The 26,687-nt window shown below is 40.0% G+C and overlaps 4 protein-coding genes across 4 annotated transcripts in view; 3 read left to right on the forward strand and 1 right to left on the reverse strand.

Annotated features, from left to right (window-relative positions):
• The window catches only part of LOC116307480 (neurofibromin), a 51,188-nt gene extending 41,436 nt beyond the window's left edge, over positions 1 to 9,752 (forward strand). Inside the window, exons 70-74 of the mRNA XM_089032298.1 lie at positions 772 to 1,070; positions 1,507 to 1,607; positions 7,331 to 7,473; positions 7,975 to 8,015; positions 8,467 to 9,752. Coding sequence (XP_088888424.1) covers positions 772 to 1,070; positions 1,507 to 1,607; positions 7,331 to 7,473; positions 7,975 to 8,015; positions 8,467 to 8,841 — 959 coding nt within the window. The 3' untranslated portion in view covers positions 8,842 to 9,752. The remainder of the gene's footprint in view (positions 1 to 771; positions 1,071 to 1,506; positions 1,608 to 7,330; positions 7,474 to 7,974; positions 8,016 to 8,466) is intronic.
• LOC148909668 (uncharacterized) lies at positions 2,024 to 3,588 on the forward strand. Its single transcript, XM_089032311.1, has 2 exons — positions 2,024 to 2,199; positions 2,321 to 3,588. Exon 2 carries the CDS (start codon positions 2,335 to 2,337, stop codon positions 3,586 to 3,588), a length of 1,254 nt encoding a protein of 417 aa, XP_088888437.1. The 5' UTR covers positions 2,024 to 2,199; positions 2,321 to 2,334.
• On the reverse strand, positions 9,402 to 12,674 carry LOC148909669 (uncharacterized). Its single transcript, XM_089032316.1, has 2 exons — positions 12,604 to 12,674; positions 9,402 to 10,934 (listed from the first exon to the last, which is right to left on the reverse strand). The coding sequence occupies exons 1-2, from the start codon at positions 12,604 to 12,606 to the stop codon at positions 10,296 to 10,298; spliced, it is 642 nt and encodes a 213-aa protein (XP_088888442.1). The 5' UTR covers positions 12,607 to 12,674; the 3' UTR covers positions 9,402 to 10,295.
• Positions 12,675 to 13,180: 506 nt separating this feature from the next.
• LOC148909670 (fat-like cadherin-related tumor suppressor homolog) lies at positions 13,181 to 25,700 on the forward strand. The gene is made up of 13 exons (XM_089033427.1): positions 13,181 to 13,333; positions 13,995 to 14,051; positions 14,729 to 15,565; positions 16,161 to 16,283; positions 16,567 to 16,689; positions 17,009 to 17,170; positions 17,858 to 18,263; positions 18,622 to 19,061; positions 19,920 to 21,697; positions 22,025 to 22,189; positions 23,325 to 23,834; positions 24,602 to 24,916; positions 25,578 to 25,700. The coding sequence occupies exons 2-13, from the start codon at positions 14,003 to 14,005 to the stop codon at positions 25,698 to 25,700; spliced, it is 5,031 nt and encodes a 1,676-aa protein (XP_088889553.1). The 5' UTR covers positions 13,181 to 13,333; positions 13,995 to 14,002.
• Positions 25,701 to 26,687: the final 987 nt, after the last annotated feature.

Raw genomic sequence — 26,687 nt, forward strand, 5'->3', positions numbered from 1 at the left:
AATGACTGTGATTTTAAAGAAAACATGTTTGATTTCTGTTAGATATTGGTTCATTTTAAAAATGTGGTCCGGTTTTCTTATTTACTTGTGTAATAGATTTTTTTATGAGGGGGGAGGGGGGATGGTTCTGATGTTTAAAAGTGGTGAGGTCAAAACAGGAACAACCACGCTGGTGGCTACAACCCTATTCTATAGCAGACTTTAGCATCCCGAATTTCTAAATTCGTTATCCCAAACCTTTTTGAAGCCTAGATAAAACAACGTTTAATTTATGGAAAACTTTTTAGAGAGGTTTTAAGTCACGCTTAACAGTAATCATTTGCAGGTGCATCACATTGATTATAAGTTCCAGTAAATCTGGCAACAAAATTGTTATATTTCTTGCACAACAGTAATACTATGTTGCGCACAGTAGATGCTCGAAAAGTTGGCGTGAGCAATACGAGTGAAAAACGTCTGCACATGCTCTGAATCTGTATCCAAATTAGTCAAGACGTATGTAAATTTGACTTTCAAACATGCGTGATAAATTGGACTTTACAAAATGCCAAAACTTAGTGTCCATGCTTGAAACTTAAGGCTAATTCTTTTATATTGTGTTTCTTAAAACAAACAAACATTTATTTTCTCACTCAAACTCTTCAAAATTCTTAGAAAACGTGCTAAAAAGCATGCATGCACAAACGTTTTTCTTTAGTGTCAGGAGCACCAAGTTGACTCCTGGTTTAAATTTATTGATGCCTCATCATTATTTGCTTATTCTTTGATTAGCCTTAATACCTGTATCAGAGGATATCCGTAGTAGACTGAAACCAGGCAATACCCCTGAGACACCAGAACCCATGCCTCTGGGACACGCCTCAAGGTCCAAGATAGAAATCACCCCAGGATCAACACTGTCGGTGGATAGTCGTGTGTCTATCGTTATTACTCCTTCGCAATCACCATTAGCTGATGAGGCACCTCCTGAGGGACAAGCTTTTGAATGGCCTTCAGAGTGCCAACATATGCTACTTGATCCTGGGATTGTTAACGACAACCACACACAGGCATTGTTGCTTACTACACTGGTAAGAATGAAGACAAAAATTAGAATGATTTCCATGTCTGAGAAAAATTGTCACTGTTAAAGACCATACGATTCACATGTCAAGCCGTCACACCCATCGGAAAATTAATACTATCCAATCAAAACTGCAAAAAGCACAGGATCTTGATTCCGATGAAGAGAGTGTTCGATTCTCCTGTAAGTTTGATTGAGAGAGCCCCTAATATATTTACCCGTATTGGTGGCTTAAAATCTCAATAACTTGGAAGTATACTGCATTGCTCATTTTGAAGCCAATCTGTGTCTCAGACATATGTATCTCTTTTGCAAACATTAGCAGTCGAAAAACGTTTGTTGTTATTGTGGCGATATTTGTTGACCTTCATGTATTTCATGTATCACATATTTGTCTGACTCTTTGATTGTGGTGTTTTATTCTCTGTTCAATCTAACTCCAGGTAATATTACTTGAGCACACAACTGGTGATCAAGAGGTACAATACTTGTATCAACTATTAGCTGAAGCAAGTCTTGTGTTTCCTAAAGTCTTTCCTGTTGTGTAAGTATTATTATGTGCTTTATTAGTGTTTTTTAGTTTTCTTTGGGAGGGTCAGTATCTGCAGCCACAACAACAACAGTAACAATTACAGCTGCAGCAGCAGCAGTAGCAGCAGCAACAATAACAGCAGATGCAGTAGCAAAAAAGGCCACAACAACATAAACAACCTTAACAACAGAACCCAGTTGTACAAAGTGTGGATATCGCTATCTGATGGATAAATCCTTATCCAGTGGATAAAGTCGATGCTGTTATCCAATAAATTTATCCACTGGATAGGATTTATCCGTAGGATAGGGCTATCCATGCTTCAAACAATTGGGCCCAGCAGCAACTTCAACAGCCACAACCACAACAACAACAGAAATAACCACAACCACAGTAACAATTATATTTCACAAACTCCGTTCGAAATATATGAGAAAACAATAGGTAGAATCCTGCCATTTGTGCTTCGGACCACATTTTAACGCACTCCACTCCCCTAGAGTTTAAATATTGATGACGTAATCCCAGAATCCCGTGCTGCACTAAGTGCGAAGTCACATAGTACTTTTCATCTTTTTCTGCTGTGCTTCGGACGTACGATAAGGTAAGTGGTTACTAACCGTGTTTTTATCCTCTATTTTATACCTTTTAGCCTACTCCTATACCCAGAATCATAAATAATCCCATTCGGGATACAATTGCTTGTAATATTTTTGAATTTTTAGCTCTAGTTGCTACAATGTCTTCTCGTAAACGATCTAAACATTCTTCCCGCCACACGGACAGTTCGTCCGAATCAACAAGCTCTAGGCATAGCAAACGACAAAAAACATCCCAAGTGGACCAAAAGGATATAAATTCAGTCTTCTCAACACTGAAGGAAATCCAAGAAGCGATTTCAAAGACGAATAAGCGTATCTCAACTCTCGAAGTTAACATGGAATATTTCCCGCCAAAACACACCGAGATAGATTACAATGATCTGCTCTCAGTCCAAGCAGAAGACACAGACCTGGACTACGATCTCCCAGAAGATCAAGAAGGGACACAGTCCCCATCAGACTCGGCTGAAAAGCCACCCAACTCGGCTGTTAAGCCACCAAACTCGGCTATTAAGCCACCAAACTCGGCTAATAAGCCACCAAGCTCGGCTGTCAAGCCACCAAACTCGGAGGATAGACCACCAAGCTCGACTGATAAGCTACTCAATCCAGGCTCCGAGTCTCCAAGAACTGAAACTGCTTCAACAAAAGGCGAGAATACGCTAATAGATGATGAAATGTATGACCCTGGGGCCACACCATCCTCCTGGGAACCAACCAAGGGGCTATCAACCTTCCTAGATAAGCACTTTAGGAAGAAATTAAGCCATGACCAGGTGTCAGACATTCTTGAAAACTTCAGTGTTCCCTCACTTGATTGCCTAAGGGCACCCACTCTAGATACCTCAGTTGTAAACCAAATAAACAATCCACAAATAAAAAGATTTGTCCAGAATCGTGATAAAGACCTATGTTTGGCTCAAAGAGCTTTGCTAAACACCACAGGTCCACTTTGTTGCTTACACGATGCCCTCTCATCGGGGAAAGCAGTGTCACCTGACGAGGTTAAGAGTATTTTAGAACAAGCCTTATGCTTACTAGGCTCTTCAAATTATCTCCTTTCAACTGTTCGCAGGAAAAGGGTCCTAGCGACTATTAACAAGGAAAAAATTAACCTGGCAGATGAACCTTTGCCTAATGCCAAAACTATGCTTTTCGGTGAAGATTTTCCCACCTTAGCCTCTAAACAGGCAGAACTTAGTAGGGGTCTAGCCAAAAATCTCTCAGTCCCCACTAAAAACCAACAACCAAATCGTAAATCTAATTACAATCAAAGGTCCAAGCAGTCCAACCAGTCGCGCGGTTTTTCCAAATACCAAAGTAGCCGCTCAAAAAACTACCGGTCCTTTCGCCCCTCAAAGGGGACAAATCGGGAATCAACAGATTCCTAAACAAATGGAGGGAAATAACCTCAGACCAAGAAATCCTAGACATTGTTACAGGGTATCAAATTCCCTTTCGTTGTGTTCCAGTTCAAAGAATTCCAGTTGTGACAAAATCAACAGAACAAACAAAACCGTTATTAGATGCAGAGATTCAAAGACTCCTGAATATGGGAGCAATCTATGTGGACCCCTCCCCAAACGAACCAGGCTTTTACAGCCGCTTGTTCTTGGTGCCCAAAAAAGGAGGATCCTTCAGACCAGTCATAGATCTGAGTCATCTCAATCATTTCATACAGAACTCCCACTTTCAAATGGAAAACATATCGTGCTTAAAAACAATCCTAAGGAAGGGGGACTTTATGACGTCTATAGATCTGAAGGACGCGTACCTATCAATACAAGTTCACAAATCTTCTCAAAAATACCTGAGATTTTTGTGGGACAACAAATGCTACGCATTCGAAGGTCTCCCCTTTGGTCTAAATACAGCACCAAGAATATTTACAAAACTGACCAAACCGGTCGTCTCGTTTCTTCGAAAAAGAGGTGTACGCATGTTAGCTTATCTAGACGATTTTCTTCTGTTGGGGTCCACGATGACAGAGTCCGAGACCAACACATCAATGGCATTGAAACTGCTGCAAGACCTAGGTTTCACTATCAATTGGGGAAAGTCCCAGCTGAAACCAAGCCAATCCATTACCTTCCTAGGGTTTATAGTAAATTCAGAGACACTAACTCTGAGCCTACCAGAGGAAAAAGTCCAGAAGGTTCTGGACAAATGCCAGAACGCCCTGACCAACCCAACTATGATGGCACAGGACGTAGCAAGCCTACTCGGCTCTCTGGAATCAACTCGCCTGGCAATACGTCAGGCCCCCTTACACTTCCGACGTTTACAGATTCAACTCATAAAGCACCTTCGAATCAACGAACACAACTACGAGACACAAATCACCCTAAACCACCATGCCCAAGAGGAGCTCAGGTGGTGGATAGCAAATATAAGAAAGGTAAACGGAAGTCCAATCAACCCTCCGACCTCAGACCTAGTCATAACAACAGACGCCTCCAAGAAGGGCTGGGGGGCAGTTTGCGAGGGCACCACCACAAACGGTCGGTGGTCCAGCGAGGAGAAAAAGCTGCACATCAATTATCTAGAACTGAATGCAGCATTCCTTGCCTTAAAAGCGTTTATGAAGAACCAACATCACAAGGCTATTTGCTTGAGAATGGACAATTCTACAGCAGTTGCCCACATAAACAACAAGGGAGGAACCCGGTCGAGCATACTTGTCTCCCTGACGCTGGAAATATGGGAGTGGTGCCTACAAAGGAAAATCCTGATAAGCGCACAACATCTCCCTGGGAAAGACAATCACATTGCAGACAAGGAATCAAGAGAGTTTCACGATTCCAGCGAATGGAAAATAAGCTCCCAAGTCATTCAGCCTTTCCTCAAAGATTGCAACGTCGACATATTTGCCACACGACTGACAACCCAACTGCCACAGTTTGTGAGCTGGAGGCCCGACCCAGAAGCCCTTCACACGGACTCCATGACATTAGACTGGGGACCCCTAAAGGGATATGCATTTCCACCATTCAACATGATCCCTGCAGTCCTTCGCAAGGTATCTCTAGACAGAGCAGACCTCACACTTGTAGCCCCAATCTGGCAAGCCCAGACTTGGTGGCCGATACTGCTCCGACTTCTCATCAAGAATCCAATAATGCTTCCCAATACGAGGAACTTACTGAAAGACCCAGCCTCAATCGAAAGGGTCCACCCATTGTTTCCGAGACTACACCTAGCCGTCTTTCACATATCAGGGAAAACTTACAAACAGAAGGCCTTCCTGAAAACGTTACCAAGATACTATTGTCAGCCACTCGACCCTCCACACATAAGGCGTATGAGTCCGCATGGCGGCATTGGAGCAGCTGGTGTCATAAATCAAAGATTAATCCTGTTTCAGCAAAATTAAACCAAATTCTGGTGTTTCTGTCAGAGTATTTTAACACTGGAGTTGCTTACAGAACCGTTAATGTTGTTCGTTCAGCTATATCGTCTAGCCACAATAAGATTGACGGTTACCCAGTTGGGCAGCACCCACTGGTAACACAACTGTTAAAGGGTATGGTGAATATCCGACCCCCCAAACCAAGATACAATCACACATGGGATGTCACAAGAGTAACAAAATACTTGTCATCCATGGGAAGTTCCAGAAAATTGTCATTAAAGCTATTATCACTCAAACTTGCCATGTTATTTGCACTCTCATGCCCAGAACGAGTCTCTTCCCTGTCTAAACTCGACTTGCGATACTGCCAAGTACTTCCAGAAGGCATCTCGTTCACCTTGACTTCTCCGAGAAAGCGAGGATCTCCTGAGGACATGGCCAAAGCCTTCTTTGCAAAATTTCATTCAGACAGCAAGCTCTGCCCAGTTAACACTTTTCAATGTTACTTGAAAGCCACTAGAAAGGTTAGACCACTGATTCCCTCTTCAAAACCAGATATTGTGTTCATCTCATTCATCAAGCCCCATAAACCTGTTACTTCGACCACTTTAGCCCGCTGGCTACGTGAAGTAATAAAAGCCGCTGGTATTAACACAGATATATTCAAGGCACATTCTGTACGAGGTGCTTCAACAACAGCTGCAGCAAACAACAATGTCCCAATAGGTGACATTATGAACATGGCAGACTGGACATCACCCAGTACCTTCCAACGCTTCTACTACAAGCCAGTACATAACAGCAGCTATGCTAACGCTGTCTTGAACACAAACAAAGCTTAGTTCTTCTAACCCAAAGTCATTTATATTGTTGAATACGTTCAAGTTACGAATAAATGTATTAATTTCACAAACTCACTGTGTTAATGTCTGCATTTAGTCAGACATATTGTTGAGGGCGTTAAAATCTACCTATTGTTTTCTCATATATTTCGAACGGAGTTTGTGAAATATAATCCCAATTATACAAGGGCCGCGAAGCGGCCTGAAAGTATAATTGAAATTATATTAACAAACGAAGTGAGAAATATATGAGATACCCTCCCGCCCTCGTACTTGTCAAATATTAACAAATGACTAGTCATTCCCATCATATATTTCTCATCGTGGAGTCTCTTCACACAGGCGTTAAAAAGATGAAAAGTACTATGTGACTTCGCACTTAGTGCAGCACGGGATTCTGGGATTACGTCATCAATATTTAAACTCTAGGGGAGTGGAGTGGGTTAAAATGTGGTCCGAAGCACAAATGGCAGGATTCTACCTATTGTTTTCTCATATATTTCTCACTTCGTTTGTTAATATAATTTCAATTATACTTTCAGGCCGCTTCGCGGCCCTTGTATAATTGGGATTATTCCACAACAGCAAAAACTAAAAAAACAGCAACTAAAACAACAGCAACAACTACAACAACAGCAAGAATTACAATTACAAGAACAGAAATGATTTCTCACAACAAAAGCAACAACAACATGCAACCACAACAACAGCAACATGCAACTATAACAACTGCAAAAACTAAAACTTACAGCAACCACAACAAAAGCAACAGCACTACCAACAACTACTACCACAACAGAAGGTGAAACAAAATTAGGAGAAATGACCATGACCAAAACAGAAGCAACATAAAAAGCCCTCCTTCAGCTTCAGCTCTTGAAAATGGTTTTCAACAAGGTGATACGACAAGTACTGACTTTTTGTTTTTATTTTACATAGTTTCTATCAACTTGATTCAAATCTTAGCACAGTTCTTGGCCATTCTGAAGATTTACATACGTTGCAAGCCATTCAAACTATTATTCACTCAGTGACAGCCTCCAAACCATCAGATGATCATCTCAGACACAACTTTTTGGCCTGTAAGTATAGTTTAATCCCTTCTGGCTTGTAATATTTCTATAGAGTCTTTGTTAATGAGAAAAAGGTTTCCATCTTTACACTGTTATTATAATGGCTGGAAGTGTTTTTTTTGGTAGAAACTGTCGTACTTTCTCCTTAGGCCTACTTACCAAACATTTGCAAAGCTGAGCATTCAAACATTTCTCATAAGGGAAGATTTGAGGGTTTTTTTTGAGGGGGGGTAAAGTTGTAGACCTCACCCTTTTACTTAACAAAGAGATAGCTTTCATCAAGATGAAAACGTTTGACCCTCCATAAAAATCAGCATTTTTTTCTGAAAAAACACTCCCCTCTGAAGCCCAAACCCCTCCTCCATTAAAAATGTACCTTCCCTAAAAGATGTCACAGAATCCAGTAGCACAGACGTTTTACCAGAAAGTTTCAACATGTAACAGGAATGCTTAATAGGGAGAGCACCTGAAGAGATTTCAAAAATAATGTTTCTTTTTATTGATATTCAGCATTTGGATTCACTGGGTTTAGCCACTTCACTAAATTCAAGGTAAGACGTGTTTGAACAAATATATATCAACCTGTTATGAAAATATCCATATAAACATCTCGCAGAATGTATAAGTTTGCATCTTTTTACTCACTTTCTCTGCATTAATTCTCAAGTACTTTTTGAAATTTGGTTGAAACCTTCATTCTGTGGTCCATATGGACCTCAACCAGCGAGTGAGTGAAGAACAGCACTAAATAGAATATAAATATACAGAATTCCAAATAAGGATTTATTGGTTGAGCAGGCCTATTAGCTAACCAAATCAGCCACGTGTGATTCAATTTTTTTCTGTTATTATAAGCAAAAAATGTTTTACTTTGAATCTGAAATCCGGATCAAAGTATTTGCAACATCGGCAGAACTGGAGACCTATTCATCCACTTCCATTAATAAATTATCATGAATTATTATGGCTCTGCTTATTTTATTCCATTTTGAATTGTTTCAGGAACAAAGTGGACAGAATAACAGAGCACAACTCTTTATGAAGTTTTTAGAAGCCATACTAGAAGTGTATGGCAAGGGTACATCAACCCTTCCTGACAAAGCACTGCATTACCGTATCACTAATACAGATACAATCAAACCTGGTCCGCTGAGCTCAAGCAGTGGTGACATACGCTCCCTTGAGAATCCCTCTAACCTATCAGTTTCTCTCACCTCCATACCTTCTGCCGTCAAAGACTTGTCTGTTCCTATTCCATTTAAGAGAACAGGATCTTCATATAGACCAAGAAAAATATCAATGGGCACAAAAGTAAAGAGAAATATGTCGACTAAGGCAGTTAGAAGTTCATCTATCCAAGGAATCAAATATTCTTGACAGTACACCTGCAATTTATACAGATTTAAGTAAAAAAATTGTTCAAGGGAATAAAAGGTCCTAGTTCGTAGCCCAGGGAGAATGCTTCAAGTAACTACAAGGAAGTTCCTGGCTTTCCCTTGTATGTGTGCTTCTCACAACTTTTATCTGCAAGAATTTTAATCAGAAGTTCAAGGAAGTAAATTTTCTGAAACAGTTTATCATATTCCATTATGGAGGATTAATAATGGTAGTACATGAATAACTTGAGGAAAGCTTAATCCTGGTGCTTTTACCTGCATGTTGATGGTTAAAAACAAAAGCTTATTGTGAACAATCTTTAGAGGAAACATGGAAAACACTGTACTACTATCTGCATGAATTCACTAACAGTGATATATCAAAGACACTTCTTTTTCTAGTTGCTAACAATTGTGTCATGTATGGCTAAATAATTCAATGATGTTCTACAGACTGTCAGACACAAATGTACCTTTGCAATCTGTTAGAACTTTATAAAATTGAAAAACAACCTTGGATGACATTTTCACAACATTTTTAAATATGTACAAATCAACAGAAACTTTTTAAAACTTTTTTTTAAACAAGGCACTAAAAATTTCTAAACTAAAAATTATTACAAAATGCTGTCTAGCCACTACTCTACCTCCCCCTCCCCAAAGGAAATACTTTACTTCCCAGCAAGGGAGGGGTGGGATGAGTAGGTGCTCTGATCATGCTGCTACGCACTCACTGATGTGATGAGAATATATGATAAATTAATTTTTTTTTTAAGGGAATACTTTTATAAAAATATATACTTGCGATTTGTTCATCCAGCTTGGTGTAAGGAATAAACTAATCATTATCAGAACCTACAATACTTTATTAAGTCTTATAATATGAGAAATAAATTCTAGTTTTGAATATAATGTTATTATGGTAATTTTTGCTTGATCTGTTAACTCCTGGAAAATGTTACTGTGCATATACCCCAACTGGGAACGCTAGATAAACTAGTATCATTAACCAATCATAGTGCGACATTTAGTTCAATATTTTTAACCAGCCAATCAGATAGCTCATCGATATAATAGGTTGCTATCAAGAAATGTCACTTCCAGTAATAGCTCTTTTTTGATGGCTTGTAGATTCTTGGAGTTGTTTTGATCTCTTGTTTTTTGGTTTAATGTTTTAGAAAAAGTCAAATACAATAGTTTGAGGACTTATTTTGACAGGTTTTGACTTAACAGCCACTAGTTGCCCCTCAGTCAACCGCTTGTTTGCCCCCAGTGAACTCCAAAAAGTCACATGATTGATAGTAAGCAATAAGAGCATGGGAATAAGATAATTTGATTGGCTAATGCCGTTATCAGTTCAATCTCAGTCTATTTTAAACTATTATCTGATTGGTCAGTTTTGTATTCAAGTGGGCCCGGTTAGTGTGTCCGCACAGAAAGCCAGCTAGAAACTTGTTAGTGTTTCAAGTGCCCCAAGACTTGCAGGATATTATCTGATGGTTGAGCTCCAGAAAGAGTATATGATCTCTGCTTGTCTCTGAAGATAAAATACGGAACACCTGATATCCTCAAGCTTTTTTTAGCATTAGCATCTGCTGATAATATAACATCTGTGTCCTTGTTGGATTTAAGGTACTCATCAGCACCTTCAAGATGGAGCTTGTGTGCGGCTTCTACAAGGGTATCAATTTCACTAATGTTCCTTCCTTCTTCATAAATCATGCTGAATAGCAAATCTTTTGCTGCATTCTGACCCTTCGGACCTTGTTGTTCCCCTGTCAAATGTATTAGTCGATGGCCATGTAAAGTGTTGGGCCATGTCTGCCAATTTTTAAACTCCAGGCCAATCTTTTTACCTGATTTCCTCAATGACTGGGTCCATCCATCTCCACCCCATCGTCTGATATTATAATCCATGTAATTTTCTCCATGTTTTGCAGTATTTTTATCAATGATGTAAGGATGCCAATGTACAGTAGCTGAAAGCCCAGGATCATCTGTCAGGTGTTTGCTGATGGCATTGTCAAGGTTACGCTTACCTACATAACACCAAGGGCAGGCAAGGTCTGAATACACATCTACAGTTATACCAGTCTGTGAAAATTAATTAATAAATAGGCAATATTTTAAAAAAATTTTGCAAAGGCAAGGTGAATATTAGGGAACAATTTACCAAGTCGCGAGTATTAAAGTGGTGAGGTAAATATCTCCCCATATTTACTGAACCTGAGGGGAATTAGTCTCCTTTGCAGCCATTCTTAGTGTTGGTCTGAAAATCTCATCCCCCCACTCCAGTGGGGAGGGAAGCATTTGGACTGACACTAAGAACCGCTGCAAAGGCCCGGGGGTGACTCCCTTATGAAAGGGGGCGGGGGTCCTTGTCGGAAATTCTGAAAATGACCCCTAAAAGGGACCTGTATTTTGGGGATGGGCGTGGCAGTGATGAAATTTCACCCCTAAGAGGGACCAATCAATAACACATTTTTTTGTTTGGTTTCTTGATCTTATTTGCATCAAACGCCATCTGCTCTAACAAATTTATGACGACGTCGTCATATACAAATCGCTTGCTTTTTTGTAGATCTTATACCCTAAAAGGGACTACAAAATTCAGTTGTTATGCATTCCCGTCGTTTTCACCCTAAGCGGGACCAAAACCCTGATTTCAAACCCTAAAAGGGACGACAAGGACCCCCGCCCCCTGTCATAAGGGAGTCCCCTCCCCCACCGAGTGCAAAGGAAATTAGAGGTGAATAGCCTTAGAATAACTTTAGAATTGAATATCAGAGAAAAGAAGAAGTTTCGGGGTAAAAAACATTTTACTCTTACTTCTGCTCTGGCTAACTGTGGGGAACCTCATAATCACTGCTAGAGCAGTGAATATTGTCTAACAATCACTGGTCGCTTGACAAATCCCAGCCATCGAAGCCCTATTTATTCATTTATTTATTTATTTTATTCAATTAAAATGTACTAATATAAATATATATAAAATTATACTAATATTAATATATAGAGGATATTACATGGGCGCGCGGAGATACGAAATTTATCTTCGAGTGTTGAAAAGATCTCTCACAAGTGAGCGCAGCGAACGAGTGAGAGATTTTCAACACGAGAAGATAAATTTCGTATCTCCAAGCTCCCATGTAATATTCTGTTTATTATATAATTATCAATGAAGTATGTTTTGACGTTTTCAGGCAATTCTTTCCGTGTATTTTTGAATAGCCATCGCAATGGTGTTATTTTCACACGTGAAAATAACATGTTATTTTCACGTGTGAAGATATCAATTTTTCGAAATAGAGAAAAATAGATATTTCATTGGTAATTATATAATAAAACATTATACTAATAAGTCTTATAAGCTATTTTTGGGGTGCATGTGATTATACCTGTCATTTTGGTTGACTTTGACAAAAGCTTTGTGCGGCCATGTATTTGTCTTGATGCACGCCACCAATAGGCCGAAATTAAGGTCTCATATATAAATATTTCTTTCTTTTTGTCTAATTTTATTTAAAATCTAAAAAATATTTAAGCTTAATTATCAATAATTGTTGAACGTTTTCATTATTATACGACAAATATATATGTTTAAACACATGTTAAACCCAAATCGAAATCGATGTCAATATACTAAATGTGGACAGTCACTGTTCGGCAAAGACAAAAGCTTAGAATGAAGTGCAATGTGGAAAATATCCACAATACACCAATTCACTACATCAGCTTTAAATGTTAAGTTATTATATCTTACCATGGCGTTAAATATTCTCACGCTTTTGATGTTGTTTTTCACATTTTCTATACCATTTGTATCAACATCGATAAGCCTTCGTAACCAATCGATAATGAATCGTTTTACATTAATTTATTCGCTATAAGCTTGAGGTGGTTATCGTCGTAAATATAATTTTTAAAAAAACCGCCTTTTAAAACTATATGTACTTTAAGGTAATGTTATCGTCTTTCATAATACAATCGAACGGGAAAATTAGGTAAAAAATTACTGTAGCGTCTTACTAAATTTTGTAGCTAGCAAATCACCGAAAAATACTGTTAATAAACTGGGCTGCCTGTGGTCGCTTTCCCGCCATTTTTTCCAATCAAATGATGACAAATTCTCTACAATAACAAAACTTAAATTCTAGTAGTAACAATTTGTTACTTTTAAACATCCTATGCAAAAAGTTTTTCATCACAATTTGGCTTGAAGATTTGTGTATTTCCATATGATGTCTGGACCGCCTTTGTTTTTAAAAAACATTTGCATTTTAAAGACAAAGAGTTGACCTTTTGGTCATGTTTACTACACATCGCAGGACAACTTTTAAAACAACGACGTAATATTACTTATCCAGGAAGTAAAAACAGCAGTTGGAGATAACAGGGGGTTTGGAGAAATCTAGAAAACTAAATAATTGAGAGAAATATCAGAGAGAGAGCACAAAGTCAATGTTTCTTTGGTGGAAAGACTTATTTCGAAGGTGAATTCCTTGACAATTGTTTAATTTAAGCTTATTACCATATAGCGCTGTTATAAGTTGATGCCTTGTACTACTTTATAATTATAAAAGCCGTAAAATCAAAGTTAATTGCCCTTAAAATTACCTTGTTCAAACGCAATTTAGGTGCCTTGATGGTTAGATGGAAGATGTTATTTTTGTTGGAATAACAATAATAATAATAAGCTTATGTTTGTAATAAGCTTATATTGAAGACAGATCGAATGACAGTTCAGTTCCTTTGCAGTCCAAGAAAAGCTACTGAAAATAAAATTCTAAAGCTTTGTGCTTTGAACACCTCATAAAGTAAAGCCTTACAGGCCATGTGAATGCGTTTTAATGGTATTTTTTACATAAATGTGTAAATTTAGTGTCATATTAAAAAGTTACAGTTATTAAATTGCGATAAAACTTGAATGTAACTTTCCGAATTTACCTCTCTCTTAAGATCATTCATGTTCTTCTTAACCAAGAAAGTTTAGTTTAGTCGCCATGGAGTATGTTTTCAAATGTTTTTTTAATATCTCTTGTTTATTTGTTCTTTTGTCCTTGAAAAACTGAAAAACATCCTGACGATTGATTCAAAATTCGAAAACTAATCAAGTTCTTCTCCCTAATTGTTACGTTTTTCTTTTGTTTATAGGTAACGTGATGTTTTGTCCTGGTGCACGAAAAATAACTTTTTATCTACTTTTTGCAGGTGAGTTTGCGATTTGTATAAACAGAGCTACGTGTTATTAAACTCAAAAGTTATTACAAATACAAATTTTGAATAGTATTTTGTTTCAATTCAGACATTCATGTAGGTATGACAGTGAAGATGTCAGAATAATATAGATTATCATTATAAATTATATTTGATCATTATTGTTATAAATGATAAGGGAACAGTCAAAATATTCATCACCTGGGGCTTATAGTGAGGTTGCTTAATGCAAAGATCGTTTCAATCTGGAAGAAAGCACCAAAATTGCTACAGAGCGTGAGTTCCCTAATGTCATTTGCAATGAATTCATGAGGGGTGCTGGTGATTTCCATATGAGGGTGGTAAATGTGTCTTGGATTGAGAGGACGGGGTCATGTGTGCATGTGACAAATTGACCTTAAGCCACCTCGCTATCAGAGGATTTAGGGGGATCGCATGGTTTTTAGACAACTGGAGGGGGATCATCTATATATTGACAACTATATATTGCCACCTTCCTCCCTTCTGCCCCATTCCTCCCTTCTGCCCCATTCCTCCCTTCTGCCCCATTCCTCCCTTCTGCCCTTCCCTCCTCTCCCTTCTCTGCTCTCCCCTCCCTCTCCCCCTCCCCCACCCACCACATACTCCTCTCAAATACCTAATTTTCCTTTTTCTATTTCTTTTCTTTCCAGTTTTGTTTTGTACTGCAGCAAGTACCCAACAACTTAATAAACCTTTCATAATATTTTCTAACACTGTGGATATCCGTCGCATTAATCTTGACGGCACAGGATATCAATACCTCGTCAGAGGACTTTCAAATGTCGTTGGCTTAGACTTTGATATCAAGACAAGAACAATTTATTGGTCAGATATCAAAGCTAAAAAGATCCAAAGAGTCCATATTGATCAAGGTCTAAATCCTAAGAATATAGAAGACTTTGTTACATCAGATCTGGGAGTGCCTGAAGACCTAGCTCTTGACTGGTTGGGTAGAAAACTATATTGGACTGACGCAGGAAGGGCTACTATCAATGTTATTAAGCTGGATGGTACCGAACGCAGGGCACTTATAGCTCTACCTGAGGAAAAACCTAGAGCTTTGGTGGTTGATCCAGTTGATAATAGACTTTACTGGACAGACTGGGGGAATGATGCTAAAATATCTAGAGCACAAATGAGTGATGGTAGTCATAAAGAAGTGTTGGTCAGCTCAAATCTTGTTTGGCCAAATGGTTTGACAATTGATTATAAGGATAAAGTCCTGTTCTGGGCAGATGCGAATACTGATAAAATAGAAAAGTCTACATTGAGTGGTCAAAAAAGACACACCATCATCGATGGAAGGAAAGTATATCACCCATACTCCTTGACACAGTTCAAAGACAGGCTGTATTGGACAGATTGGCATCAACATACCATTGAACATTGTGATAAGAGTACAGGACAGGATAGAGTTAGTATAAGTGGTGGAATGAGTAGACCATCAGCATTACACATTTATCACCCTGAAAGACAACCAGGGACAGGTTTGTACTTGATTATTGCTATGGCATATTTAAATATTTTCTCTGCAGAATTAATTAGCTTGGAGCAGTATAAATAGACCCCTTGCATGTGAAAAAAATATGATCCATAGTCACACTTTCCCATAATCACACAGAACTACCTTCTTCCATTCTCATCCATCACATAGCCTGCGTAGCGGCCCAAATTGGGGGAGGGGGAGGGGAAGTGGTGGAACCTTCAAATTTCCCTGCTAGCAGAGTCTCTCCTCTTTCTCTCCCTTCTTTTAGGCGGGGAGGAAGGAGACGATGTAGAGCGTTTCCTTTGATACACCGCCGTCCACAATCATGGACGAACGAAACCAGTTTTAAAACCGATTTTTAACTGGGTACATGTAGTGCGCATGAGCAAATGTAACATACTGTGGCGCCAAACGTTGTTTGACGAGAGCGGCTGCCAAAATCATGACAGCGTTGCCAAATTACGCCACGCAGGCGCGACAAGTATAACGTCCTACATCGGCAGAGTCTTTATTTCTCACTCCGCCAAAACAAAAGGAAAATAGGCTCTGCTAGCAGGGAATTCGAAGGTTCCACCTCTCTTTATACTGTGTTTCAGATCCCAACCAGTGTCTCGTTAATAATGGCGGATGTAGTCACAAGTGTCAAGATCTGATTGGTGGATACAGGTGTCTTTGCCGACAAGGATTTGAACTAGGAGTTGATCTACAGAATTGTCAAGGTTAGTTGAAACAAGTCAAACAATTTTTTGCTTTGAAGGAAGTAACAATCGCAAACAACAAGCATCAGAATCGTAATATTGATCCATACCTCTTCCTAACTTAACCGGAAAGAGAATGAGATAGGGGATGCGACAGATAGACACTTCGGCACTCTCTGAAACCCGGGGAATCTAGGTACTTTCCTCCTCTTTCGTTGCCTTCCCAACTACACCCCCTGGTTCTCGTAGGATGAGACATAATTGGTCAGGATGATTTTGACTTGTGTTTTTCCTATTATTTCAGACATCAACGAATGTAGTTATAACCGCGGTGGCTGTTCTCAAGTCTGCGTCAACACCATCGGTTCATACAACTGTTCCTGTCTTGGTGGATATACTTTGAATCCTGACGAAAAAACTTGTAATGGTGAGAAACCAGTGAAGATAAAAGCGCGCACATTTTGCATAATTCATAATTCTGATTTTGGCCTTCGGTCCAGCATTAAAATCTTATAGATGCCCTGCTTTTTAAAGTGCCCGTGAAATTCCCCATACCTCCTGGCAAGCTGTTCGATGCGCGCTAGATCACCGGTCTCCGCGCGTTAATTCCCCGCGCGTAAATTCCCCGCCCGGTCCCGGTATCGGGGGGCATAACATTCAAGCGATAACAAAAAATTGTTGCGCAAAAAGATGCGTGAAGACGTATGGAGCTTATAATTTATTGTATTTTTCTTTCTTGGCTTCAGATGCAGACGAATGCAGCATCAATAATGGTGGCTGTCAATTCAAATGTACAAATACAGAATCATCCTACGTCTGTTCGTGTCGGTCAGGTTACACTGTGTCAGCTGACAAGCACACGTGTGTTGATATTGATGAATGTAGTCATAGCAACCACACCTGTCCTGGTAAGGGGGGAAATCAAGACTCTCTAATAGTTCTTCGCTGCGCTTTGCAATATTTGATATAATTTATGCTTTGTCCAAGCTCCGAGCGGCAGATTAGTACCTAGTTTCCCATTTGTTTTTCTTTCAAGGGCGATAGACCTCTTTAGGCTTGGGCGTAATGTTTTCCCGATTCAGACCACGTGTCATTCCTTTGAGAATAAGATACCCAGCCGTTAAACAAAACAAAAAAAAAACACTCTAGGAAATGACAAAGGTCTGAAATGGGCAAAACTTAATGCCCAAACCAAAGAAGTATAATCCGTTGACAGTGATTTGTGGCGTTTGCCTTGCCGCGGATTCACCCATGAAATCTGAGTCATGAAATCTGCTCCATTGATTGTCCGTCTGCATCTACACAACCTTTTCATCTACTATCATCAATAGACCATTTTCGAGTTCCTAAGTAGCGCTGTGTTTTTGGATTACAGAATCAATTACTCAGGGTTAGCCTCGAATCAGTGTCTAAATATTCACTAATACCAACGGTACAGTAAAGAATGCACAACTTCCACAATATAAACCCTTTAAAATTCCACAGACCTTCTCTGGAACACAAATCGAAGCTAATTCTGAGCAACAGAGAACTTGAAATTATGAAATTGCACGAATCTATGAAATGGGAAGCCATTGTTTTTCTTTTCCTATCAGAATACTGTGAGAACACCGTGGGATCCTACAGATGTGTCTGTTCATCAGGACTGGTTTATAATCCTATCACTAACACCTGTGACGACATCAACGAGTGTCTGAATAACTCTCTCAATACCTGTCACCAGACATGTATTAACATCCTTGGCTCGTTTCACTGTGACTGCAGTACTGGTTACCTCTTGTCCAATGACAGAAAGAGTTGCTATGACATAGACGAGTGCAACCAATCGCGTGACGCCTGTCAACATACGTGCATGAATACCCAGGGGTCTTACATGTGTGCTTGTAAACCAGGCTACCAGCTTGCAACTAACCGGGAACGGTGTGATACAATAAGCTGCGGGAATCCCGCGAGTCCTCAAGGGATCGTCCTAACGTGTGATGGAACAGTTGAGCAATATAGGTATGTTAGCGTTATATTGAAGAGTACAAAAATGGCATCTTATTAATAATAGTCTCCTTCACAGTTTTCTTCGCCATCTTGAAAGGTAGCCGTGCCTTTGCATCGAAGCGAGACGAACGGTGAGCTAGCAATAATAGAGATATGTGAATAATCGTCCAAGGTGTTAAAAAAGGTTTCTATAATTGCAAGCTCACCATTCGTCGCGCTTTGATGCAAAGGCATGGCTATCTTTCAAGATGGCGCAGGGAACTGTGACGAGCATTTGTATATAGCTAATAGATTTGTACTGCGATCCCTCGCAATACACGATACTATATCCAAAAGTTGATAAAAATTGAATATTTTTTTCAAATATCAGATACAACCATTCCTGTACATTAACATGTACTAAAGGTTATCTCATTGGACCGAACACCATCACTTGTCAATCATCTGGAGTATGGACTGTTATAAGGGCTCAGTGTGTACCTCAAATCCCTGGCCGTAACAGCCCTCCTCATTCTATCATCCTCTCCTCGCACTTCATCCCCGAAAACACAGCAATAAACGAAGTCATAGGTCGACTGACTACCATCGACAGCGATGAAGACCAGACCTTTACTTACTCCATGGTAGAAGGCGCTCATGGTTTGTTTGGAGTCGATAATTCTCGTGGGTCTCTTGTGGTAGCTGGGTATTTGGACTACGAGAGGAAATCCCGGTATGATATCCGAGTTATGAGCACCGACAGTGGAACACCCCCGTTATCGTATACACAGAACCTGACGGTGCACGTACTGGACGTCAATGAAGCCCCGAGTAAGTATATAGGGTTGGTTACCCAGACTGCTCTCGGCCAAACTTTTTGTTACCCAGACCCCTATTGAACAAGGCCTTAGGAAGAAGAATTGTTGATCAATTTACACGAGAGAAAAACGTTTGCGCATGCGTACCTTTTAAAGAGTAATGATGAAAAGGTAAATTATACACCGTGAAAAGATGAAAAAACTTACTGACGTTTCGGACGCTAGTCCTTCTTTCTCTTTTACTCCGACGAAGGACTAGCGTCCGAAACGTCAGTAAGTTTTTTCATCTTTTCACGGTGTATAATTTACCTTTTCATCATTACTGTTTCATTAGAAACACCGACGCAGCTCACACTAGTTTTTAGCTAGTTATATCTTTTTATTACCTTTTAAAGAGTTTTCTAAGAATTTACTACAAAAGTTTAAGTAAGAGAATAAAGGTTCGTTTTCTCCGTGAGACCAAGATACTGTATTGATAAAGACAATGAGAAAGAATGAGTCTCAAGTTTCAAGCGTTGACACCAGGTTTTGGCATTTTGTTAAGTCCATTTGTCAGGCATGTTTGAAAGTCACATTTACATATTTTTACAATAGCACGAAGATGTTTCGACTAATTTGCATACGGACTAAGAGCATGCGCAGACGGTTTTCACTCGTGTCAATCGATTTAGTAATAACCAATAGAGTCTTTGCACCATCACGTGATGGCAGCCATGACAGTAGGAAGGAACAATTGAATCTAGTCTAATCTGATTTACATGAGAAAGAATTCAGTTTCCCAGGGGAAAATTGCTCTATTGTTGTGCCTCCTGTCATGACCGCCATCATGTGATGGTGCAAAGCCTCTATATCTTATTTTTTCAAACTCTAGGTCCACCAATCATTGACCGGTTGAGTGTGTACGAAAATGTATCGATTGGTTATACCGTAGGAGTAATTAATTCATCGGATGCTGATGTGGATAGTCACCTGACCTTCTCGTTACTCACTGATGCACAAGGTTTGTTTCGAATCAATTGCAACACCCTTCTGGTTAATGGTCGTTTAGATTATGAAAGACAGTCAGAGTACATAGTTACAATTCAAGTTCGCGACAATGGGTTTCCGAGCTTATCTGCCACGTCGACGTATAACATTACAGTACTAGACTCAAATGAACCTCCTAAAGGGGTCATTTTACACGGGGGCTGGATTAAGGAGTATGTAAATGGCCCCGAAGGAACACAAAATGGATCCTTTGTTGGAAACCTGTCAACCATTGACGAAGATGCATTTGATAGTCATTACTATGAAGTCATTGAGCCTATTCCTTCTCCCTTCGCTGTCGTCGGATCTTCGTTGGTTGTTGCTAACGCTGGTCTCTTAGACTATGAAAGCCAGAACCAAATACCTGTGAACATTCTTTCCACAGATAAGGGAGGGGCAACCGTCACATCCAGAATTGTAGTTCGTTTGTCAGACGTTAACGAAAGACCAACAGCCATTCTTCTATCAGCGGCTACTTTCACTGAGCATGCGCAAATAGGTACTGTCATTGGCACGCTGAGCGCACGTGACCCAGACCGACTGGGTAACCACACCTTTATCATCCTGACGTCAAACCCAGGAAACTCCTTCCGGGTCATTGGCGACCAGCTTGTTTTGAATAAAGACATTGACTTTGAAACTACCCATCATCCTCTCCGTGTTGTTCTTCGGGTGACGGACAATGGGGGATTGAGTCATGATGAAGAGTTCAATGTCACTATTCTCGATAAGAATGAACCGCCTCAAGCAATAAAACTCACAGCATACGCCTCTTGCTCAGCAGGAGGACAAGTCTGTGTCCCTGAGAACAAAATCATTGGTTATCACATCGCTCGTATCAGCGTTCAAGATCCAGATAGAGGAGACGTACCTTCTTGTGAAGTCGTTAGCGGAGACTTGATCGGTGTTAATAAAGGAATATTAGTAACGAAAGGCAAGATAAACTATGAAGCACTTGCTCCTACACATAACATAAGTGTAGGGTTACAGTGTAGGGATAGAGGTGGACTAAGTATTGAGGAGGCTTTTAATGTTACTGTTACAGACGCCAATGACCCTCCGTCGAACGTCTACATATCTCATTACATTATCAGCTCCAATGCACCTGTTGGAAGTCTTGTTGGTACGTTATATATAGAGGATGAAGATTCTGGGGATTCTCACACTTGCTACTTACTCAACAGTGATCGCAGCCCTTTTGAGATTCATGGGCTTCAAGTGCGCACACGCGAAGTTCTAACCAACGCCACGCATGCGCGCCAGCTTATTCAAGTTTGGTGCCAGGATTCCAATGTGGCTGGGTCTCCGAAGGATATCTACATCGACGTCAAAAACATCGACATGTCAGGAGTCATCAACATAACCCTGGACTCAAATAAGATCGCTGAAAATAAACCCGCGGGCTCATTGGTCGGTCACGTGTTTGCTTGGTCACATGACCCGGCCGAGTCTTTCTCGTTCCAGTTAGATATAAATGATGATTCTGCATTCGCACTAACCAGAGGTAACAGTGATCTTGTGACGACTAGGAGCTTGGACTACGAAAATCGAGCGAACTACACGGTTGTTATTCGTGTCTATGGCAACAGCGGAAAAACAAACTTTGAAAAGTTTATTATTGAGGCAAGTATTGAATTAACAATGTAGGCATTTAACTGGCATTCGTAGCTTTTTTACGCAGTACTTTAGTTTCCTTATTCAATCGTTGTATTCGACAAACCCAAACAGTCCCCACTAGTAACCACTGGTCAAGGGTTTTCTCCGGGTTCTCCGGTTTCCTCCCTCCGTAAAAAGCATCATGTGAGTTGAGTGTTGTATGTTGTAAATATAGAATATAGTGTTAATGCGTGTGGAGGGAACGTCACGGAAGAGCCCCGAACGGGGAGTGATGGGTGTAAAATATAATTCAATATAATTATTATCAGTTTGTTTTGTCATTTCTCGTCGCAGATCATCGATGTTTACGAACCTCCAGACCACCTTGTTCTCCATCATAATTCTGTAAGTGAAAATATCGCTGAGGCGTTAGTCGGTATTGTAACCCTAAAGGACTCGTTCACCATGAACCATGCTGTGATAGTCAGCCTTGTTTCAGACCCTACCGATGCCTTCCAGGTCAGTAATAGTAATAGTAAAGATTAGTATATGCAATAGGACTCCATGCTAAGAAATAATTGGGCGAGAAAAATTCCGAGGACTGACAAAATTGGGTGAGGCCGTAGGCCGAGTCCAATTTGGCAGTCAGAGGAATCTTTCGAGTCTAATTATTTCTCGATTGGAGAGCATAAAATCCCATTACCTATTAATTATATAGCTGCCTAACTAATCCCATATAAGCAAGACCTGTCCAATTAAGAAAATAATTGGACAGTTACCTATATGGGATTAATGAGAAGCTGTATAATTAGAGATATAATTTTATAGTTTCGCGCGCTGTGATTGGTCGAGCGAAGAGTGATTATGAGACGAGGTTTGACAAAGTCAACCCAGCGGCAGTAATAGTAAAACGTTTTTCTTTTTATCCTGAATTTTGTCTTTTCTCTGATATTCAAGTTTACATTATGCTAAAAAAATTATTCACCTAAGGCGGAGTGAATATGGTGAACAATATTCAACAATTATTCGCCGAGGGCGAAGTGATTATCAGGGAATATTTACCTAGACGCAAGTCTTCGAGCGGCGAGGTAAATATTCACCGGTATTCACTGAGCCTGAGGTGAATATAATAGTTTTAGTATTTTCAACACAAATGAATTTGATAAATAACGGAGAAAAAGCTTTTTTTCCCAATTTTATTTATCTCTGCAAGCGGCACACATCAACAAGCAAGCGTGCGCCTTCACTGTCATATTCACCTGTAGGTGAATATAACAGCATTAGACGTAAATTGTGACCAATAAGCTTGCCGGATTTGTTATATTTACTTGTGTAAAAATACTAGAGTACAAACACTATAAGTGTGTAACATAAATACCACTAAATACTGCTAAATTATGCTAATCCTATTGTTTTCTATTGTTTTATTAGCACTATTTACTACTAAGTAGTGCAAAGTGTTGCACACTTTTAGTGTTTGTACTCTAATAACCTATATTAGCTTAATTTTTAAATACGACCCCGTAGACCGGTGTCGTTAGTGTATTACCTTGCTTGATTCTCGCATACCGATGATTTGGCCGAACAAGAGATGTTACAGGAGTATATCGGAAATATTTATTGTGTTCATAATGTGAGATTTATTTTCGCCCAGATAAAGCCATCTGTAGCTCCCTACACATGGAAAATCACAACTAAAACACCGCTGGATTATGAAAAGGCTCAAAGCCACGTGATAACCCTCAACATCCGGGATACCAGAACCAATTCATCCACCAACCAATCATTAATCATCTACGTCACGAACGTCAACGAAGCACCGACAGCAATAAAAATCAATGGTACTCGCGCCTTTGAGAATTCAATTCCTGGGACGCTGGTTGGCTCTATCAAAGTCGAAGACCCGGATGAAGCCGTTGTTGCTCAGCGGTTTAGCTGTGAATTACGTAATGATGCTAGTGGTCGGTTTGAGATACGTGGACTCAACATAGTGGTGGGGAAGTCCCGTGCGTTAGATTATGAGGACGCTTTGGGGCCGAAGTGTTTGATCGACGTTAAATGCCAGGATCAAGATGAAGAAGCTATTAATCAACAGTTTATCATTAATATTGTGAATGTCAACGAACCACCGACGAGGATATACTCAATAAGTGACAGGTTTGAGGTGGGTTCCAAGTTTGTTGCTTCATTATATACTTTATTTTATTTTATTCGGCTTCGCTGAATAAAACTTACAAACATACAGCAATGAAGTATTAAAAAAAGTTTACACACACAACATGCACACAATGGCTGGGAAAGCACTACAACATATGCCAATTACAGATACTTTTCGTTTCCTCACTGAATCCTTTTGGAAGAAGTAGATTTTGTAGAGAGATGTTTTAGTAGAGAGAACGCTCAGAAAAACACTCGAAGCACAAGAGAGAACCAAAAAGCAACTCTACTCCCGGGCTCTCTACTCATGCTTATAGGACAAATAGGCCAGGGATTGAACTGAGGTCGTATTTAATTGGTGAGAGGCGAGCGCCGGTCCACCCATGTTTTGCAGTTGTACAGCCGCGGAAAGGAAGCAAACGAAGTGTCAAGCTGTACCAAAATGCTTGCTATTCAATTAAAGCATTGAGATCGGATAAAATCGGTTTTCGTGCACGAGTAATCTGCATGCGATAATGTTACTTTCCATCAATCAAATCAGTCACTGAGAGAGACGAATCACAGAAGCCAAACACATGCTCGTTTTGTTTGTGATGTTTTGGCGTTTCGTTTGGCTAAGAGTAATGGGAGTTGAAAGTTTCAAACTTCCCACGCATTTTTAAAAATTATTTTATAATTTGATCATCGAAATCTTAATCGCCATATTCCAAAGATAGCAAAAGATTCCATAAAGGGTCGTTTTTACGCTTGTTTTTTTCCACGTATTATTCATAGGCTCCAGAAAACCAAAGCCCTGGATATCTCGTTGCTACGTTAGCCACCTTGGACCCGGACAAACAGGATTCATTCACGTACTCTTTACACCATGAGAACTCTTCCACAGTCCCTTTCCGACTACACGGTAACCAACTCATCACCACAACGAGGCTCAACTATGAGTCACGTGATCATTATGACATTAATGTCACGAGTAAGGACAGCGGTAACCTCAGCGTTACTCAGCGTTTAACAGTTGCTGTGGTCGATACTAATGACCCACCAACTGATATTGTTCTTCCTCGAGGAGTCTTCGTTACTGAGAATCAAAAGGTCAGTAAAGTATTATTCTTTGAAGGAGTTTAAATTTTAAAAATACTCTCTGGGCAGAGTGGTCACAGGGATGTAGGAGCTTAATATCTACTGAAGGGGAAGGGGTGGGAGGCTAAAATTAATGGTTGTATAGACAATAGACCTTATTTACCGATACGGCGAACATCTTGAATTCGGGTAAGGTTCCTCACCAATCTATGCTTTTTGAATTTTCTACGTGTTTACCCATTCGGCATCTTATTATTCAAGATGGCCGCCGTATCAGTAAAAAGGTCTGTTGTAAAACTGCGGTGTTTTTAGATGCATAGTTTATCTTATTTTTTGGAAGGGAATGTAGACATTTCTGGCTCTTACCGTTCTACCCTAATCTAGCGTAACAAGCCTTTTGACATTTTAAGCATTTTAGTTAACAGAAAGGTAATTTGAAACATCTTAGTCCTCAATTAATTGGTTAAAGGGAGAGAGAGGTGTTTCGATCTCCAAGTATCGAAAACTGTGCAAGGCAGAACGTGACTCACTTTTCGGGTTTCATGCTTTTCAAATTGAAGTTGGTGTGGTGTAAACGAAGGACGTTAATGAGCAATCTTTTATTCAATGCTGCCAACATTTTGGCAATGACAATGAAAGTGAAGAATGAAAGTATTTTCTTGTCACCTTTCAGGTCGATACTATCGTGGGAGAGCTAAGTACTCTAGATGAAGATCAAGAACAGAAACATGTTATACCATTCTTACTCAAACTCCTGGTGGGGGTACCTCGGCATAAACACACCAACAAACTCTAATATACAAGACAACGGTCAGCTAGATTACGAATCAGTGAGGGCTATCAAAATAACTATATCAAGCACAGATAATGGCACGCCTAATCAATTGACGAAAGCTGTTGCCATGGTGATACCAATCAAGGACGTGAACGAGCCTCCTTATGACGTTGAGCTAGACAGACAATCGTCGTACGAAAATGAGCCATGCAGGTGCCTATATTGGTGCATGTCGGGCGTAAGGACCCCGAGACTTTCCAGGACAATCCTTTTCTTGCTTATAATCGATGACGAAGGTGGCCTTCGTGTATGATCCAAAAAAATAACCCTTCAAAAAATTAATCTCACTCACCGTAAATGAAGTGGATTCATTGGACTACGAAGCGCAGAAAGAACACAGGATCGTCATCAACGCACCGACGGGGGTAGGGTTTGGTACCAGAAACAGTTTGTACAAACTTAGACTGAATGAACAGGCCACAACATAATATTCACTCTGATTCACAAGGGAATACCGAATATGGCACCTAACCTCATACATACAAGGAACCAACCCAAGTGATCAGCACACCAGTAGGGACGTTAATGAGACGGCTGACAGTCGGTGTCCAAGTAACCTTACGTCCACAATCAACGATGAGGATATGTAAACACCCCGTCAAATGCAGACGCATAAGTGCGTGTTGTGATAAGTGAGGAGGAGGATACGCAAAGTTGTTTTGCCTGTGTTAGTGCGCGTATGATCCGCTACTCGGCACAAAGCGATTTAGATGCCAAACGATCAGATACCAAAAGAACTCTCCATCCGTCCGAACAAATCAATCTCTTGTGGCGAAAGGTTTTTAAAAATGAGGTCGCGCTGTCGTCTTTACTCGTTTCTTAAATGAAAGACAGCGGTCTACCGCCGCTTATCAATTGTTCTTCGCTTGCGCGTCCAAGTCCTGACTGTTAATGAACCCCCAACAGATGTATCTAAACAACGGTAATTCTATTGGCAGAAGCGAAAAC

Source organism: Actinia tenebrosa, unplaced genomic scaffold (genome assembly GCF_029948245.1).
Source record: "Actinia tenebrosa isolate PJP-AT-01 unplaced genomic scaffold, QUT_ActTen_1.0 PGA_scaffold1__47_contigs__length_23844297, whole genome shotgun sequence".
Classification (NCBI taxonomy): Eukaryota; Metazoa; Cnidaria; class Anthozoa; order Actiniaria; family Actiniidae; genus Actinia; species Actinia tenebrosa.

Coding starts and splice junctions, on each gene's coding strand:
- LOC148909668 (XM_089032311.1), top strand. CDS start 2,335: ATGTCTTCTCGTAAACGATCTAAACATTCTTCCCGCCACACGGACAGT.
- LOC148909670 (XM_089033427.1), top strand. CDS start 14,003: ATGTTTTGTCCTGGTGCACGAAAAATAACTTTTTATCTACTTTTTGCA. Junction 21,698..22,024: donor TTGAAAAGTTTATTATTGAG/GCAAGTATTGAA, acceptor TTCTCGTCGCAG/ATCATCGATGTTTACGAACC. Junction 24,917..25,577: donor TCGTTACTGAGAATCAAAAG/GTCAGTAAAGTA, acceptor GTCACCTTTCAG/GTCGATACTATCGTGGGAGA.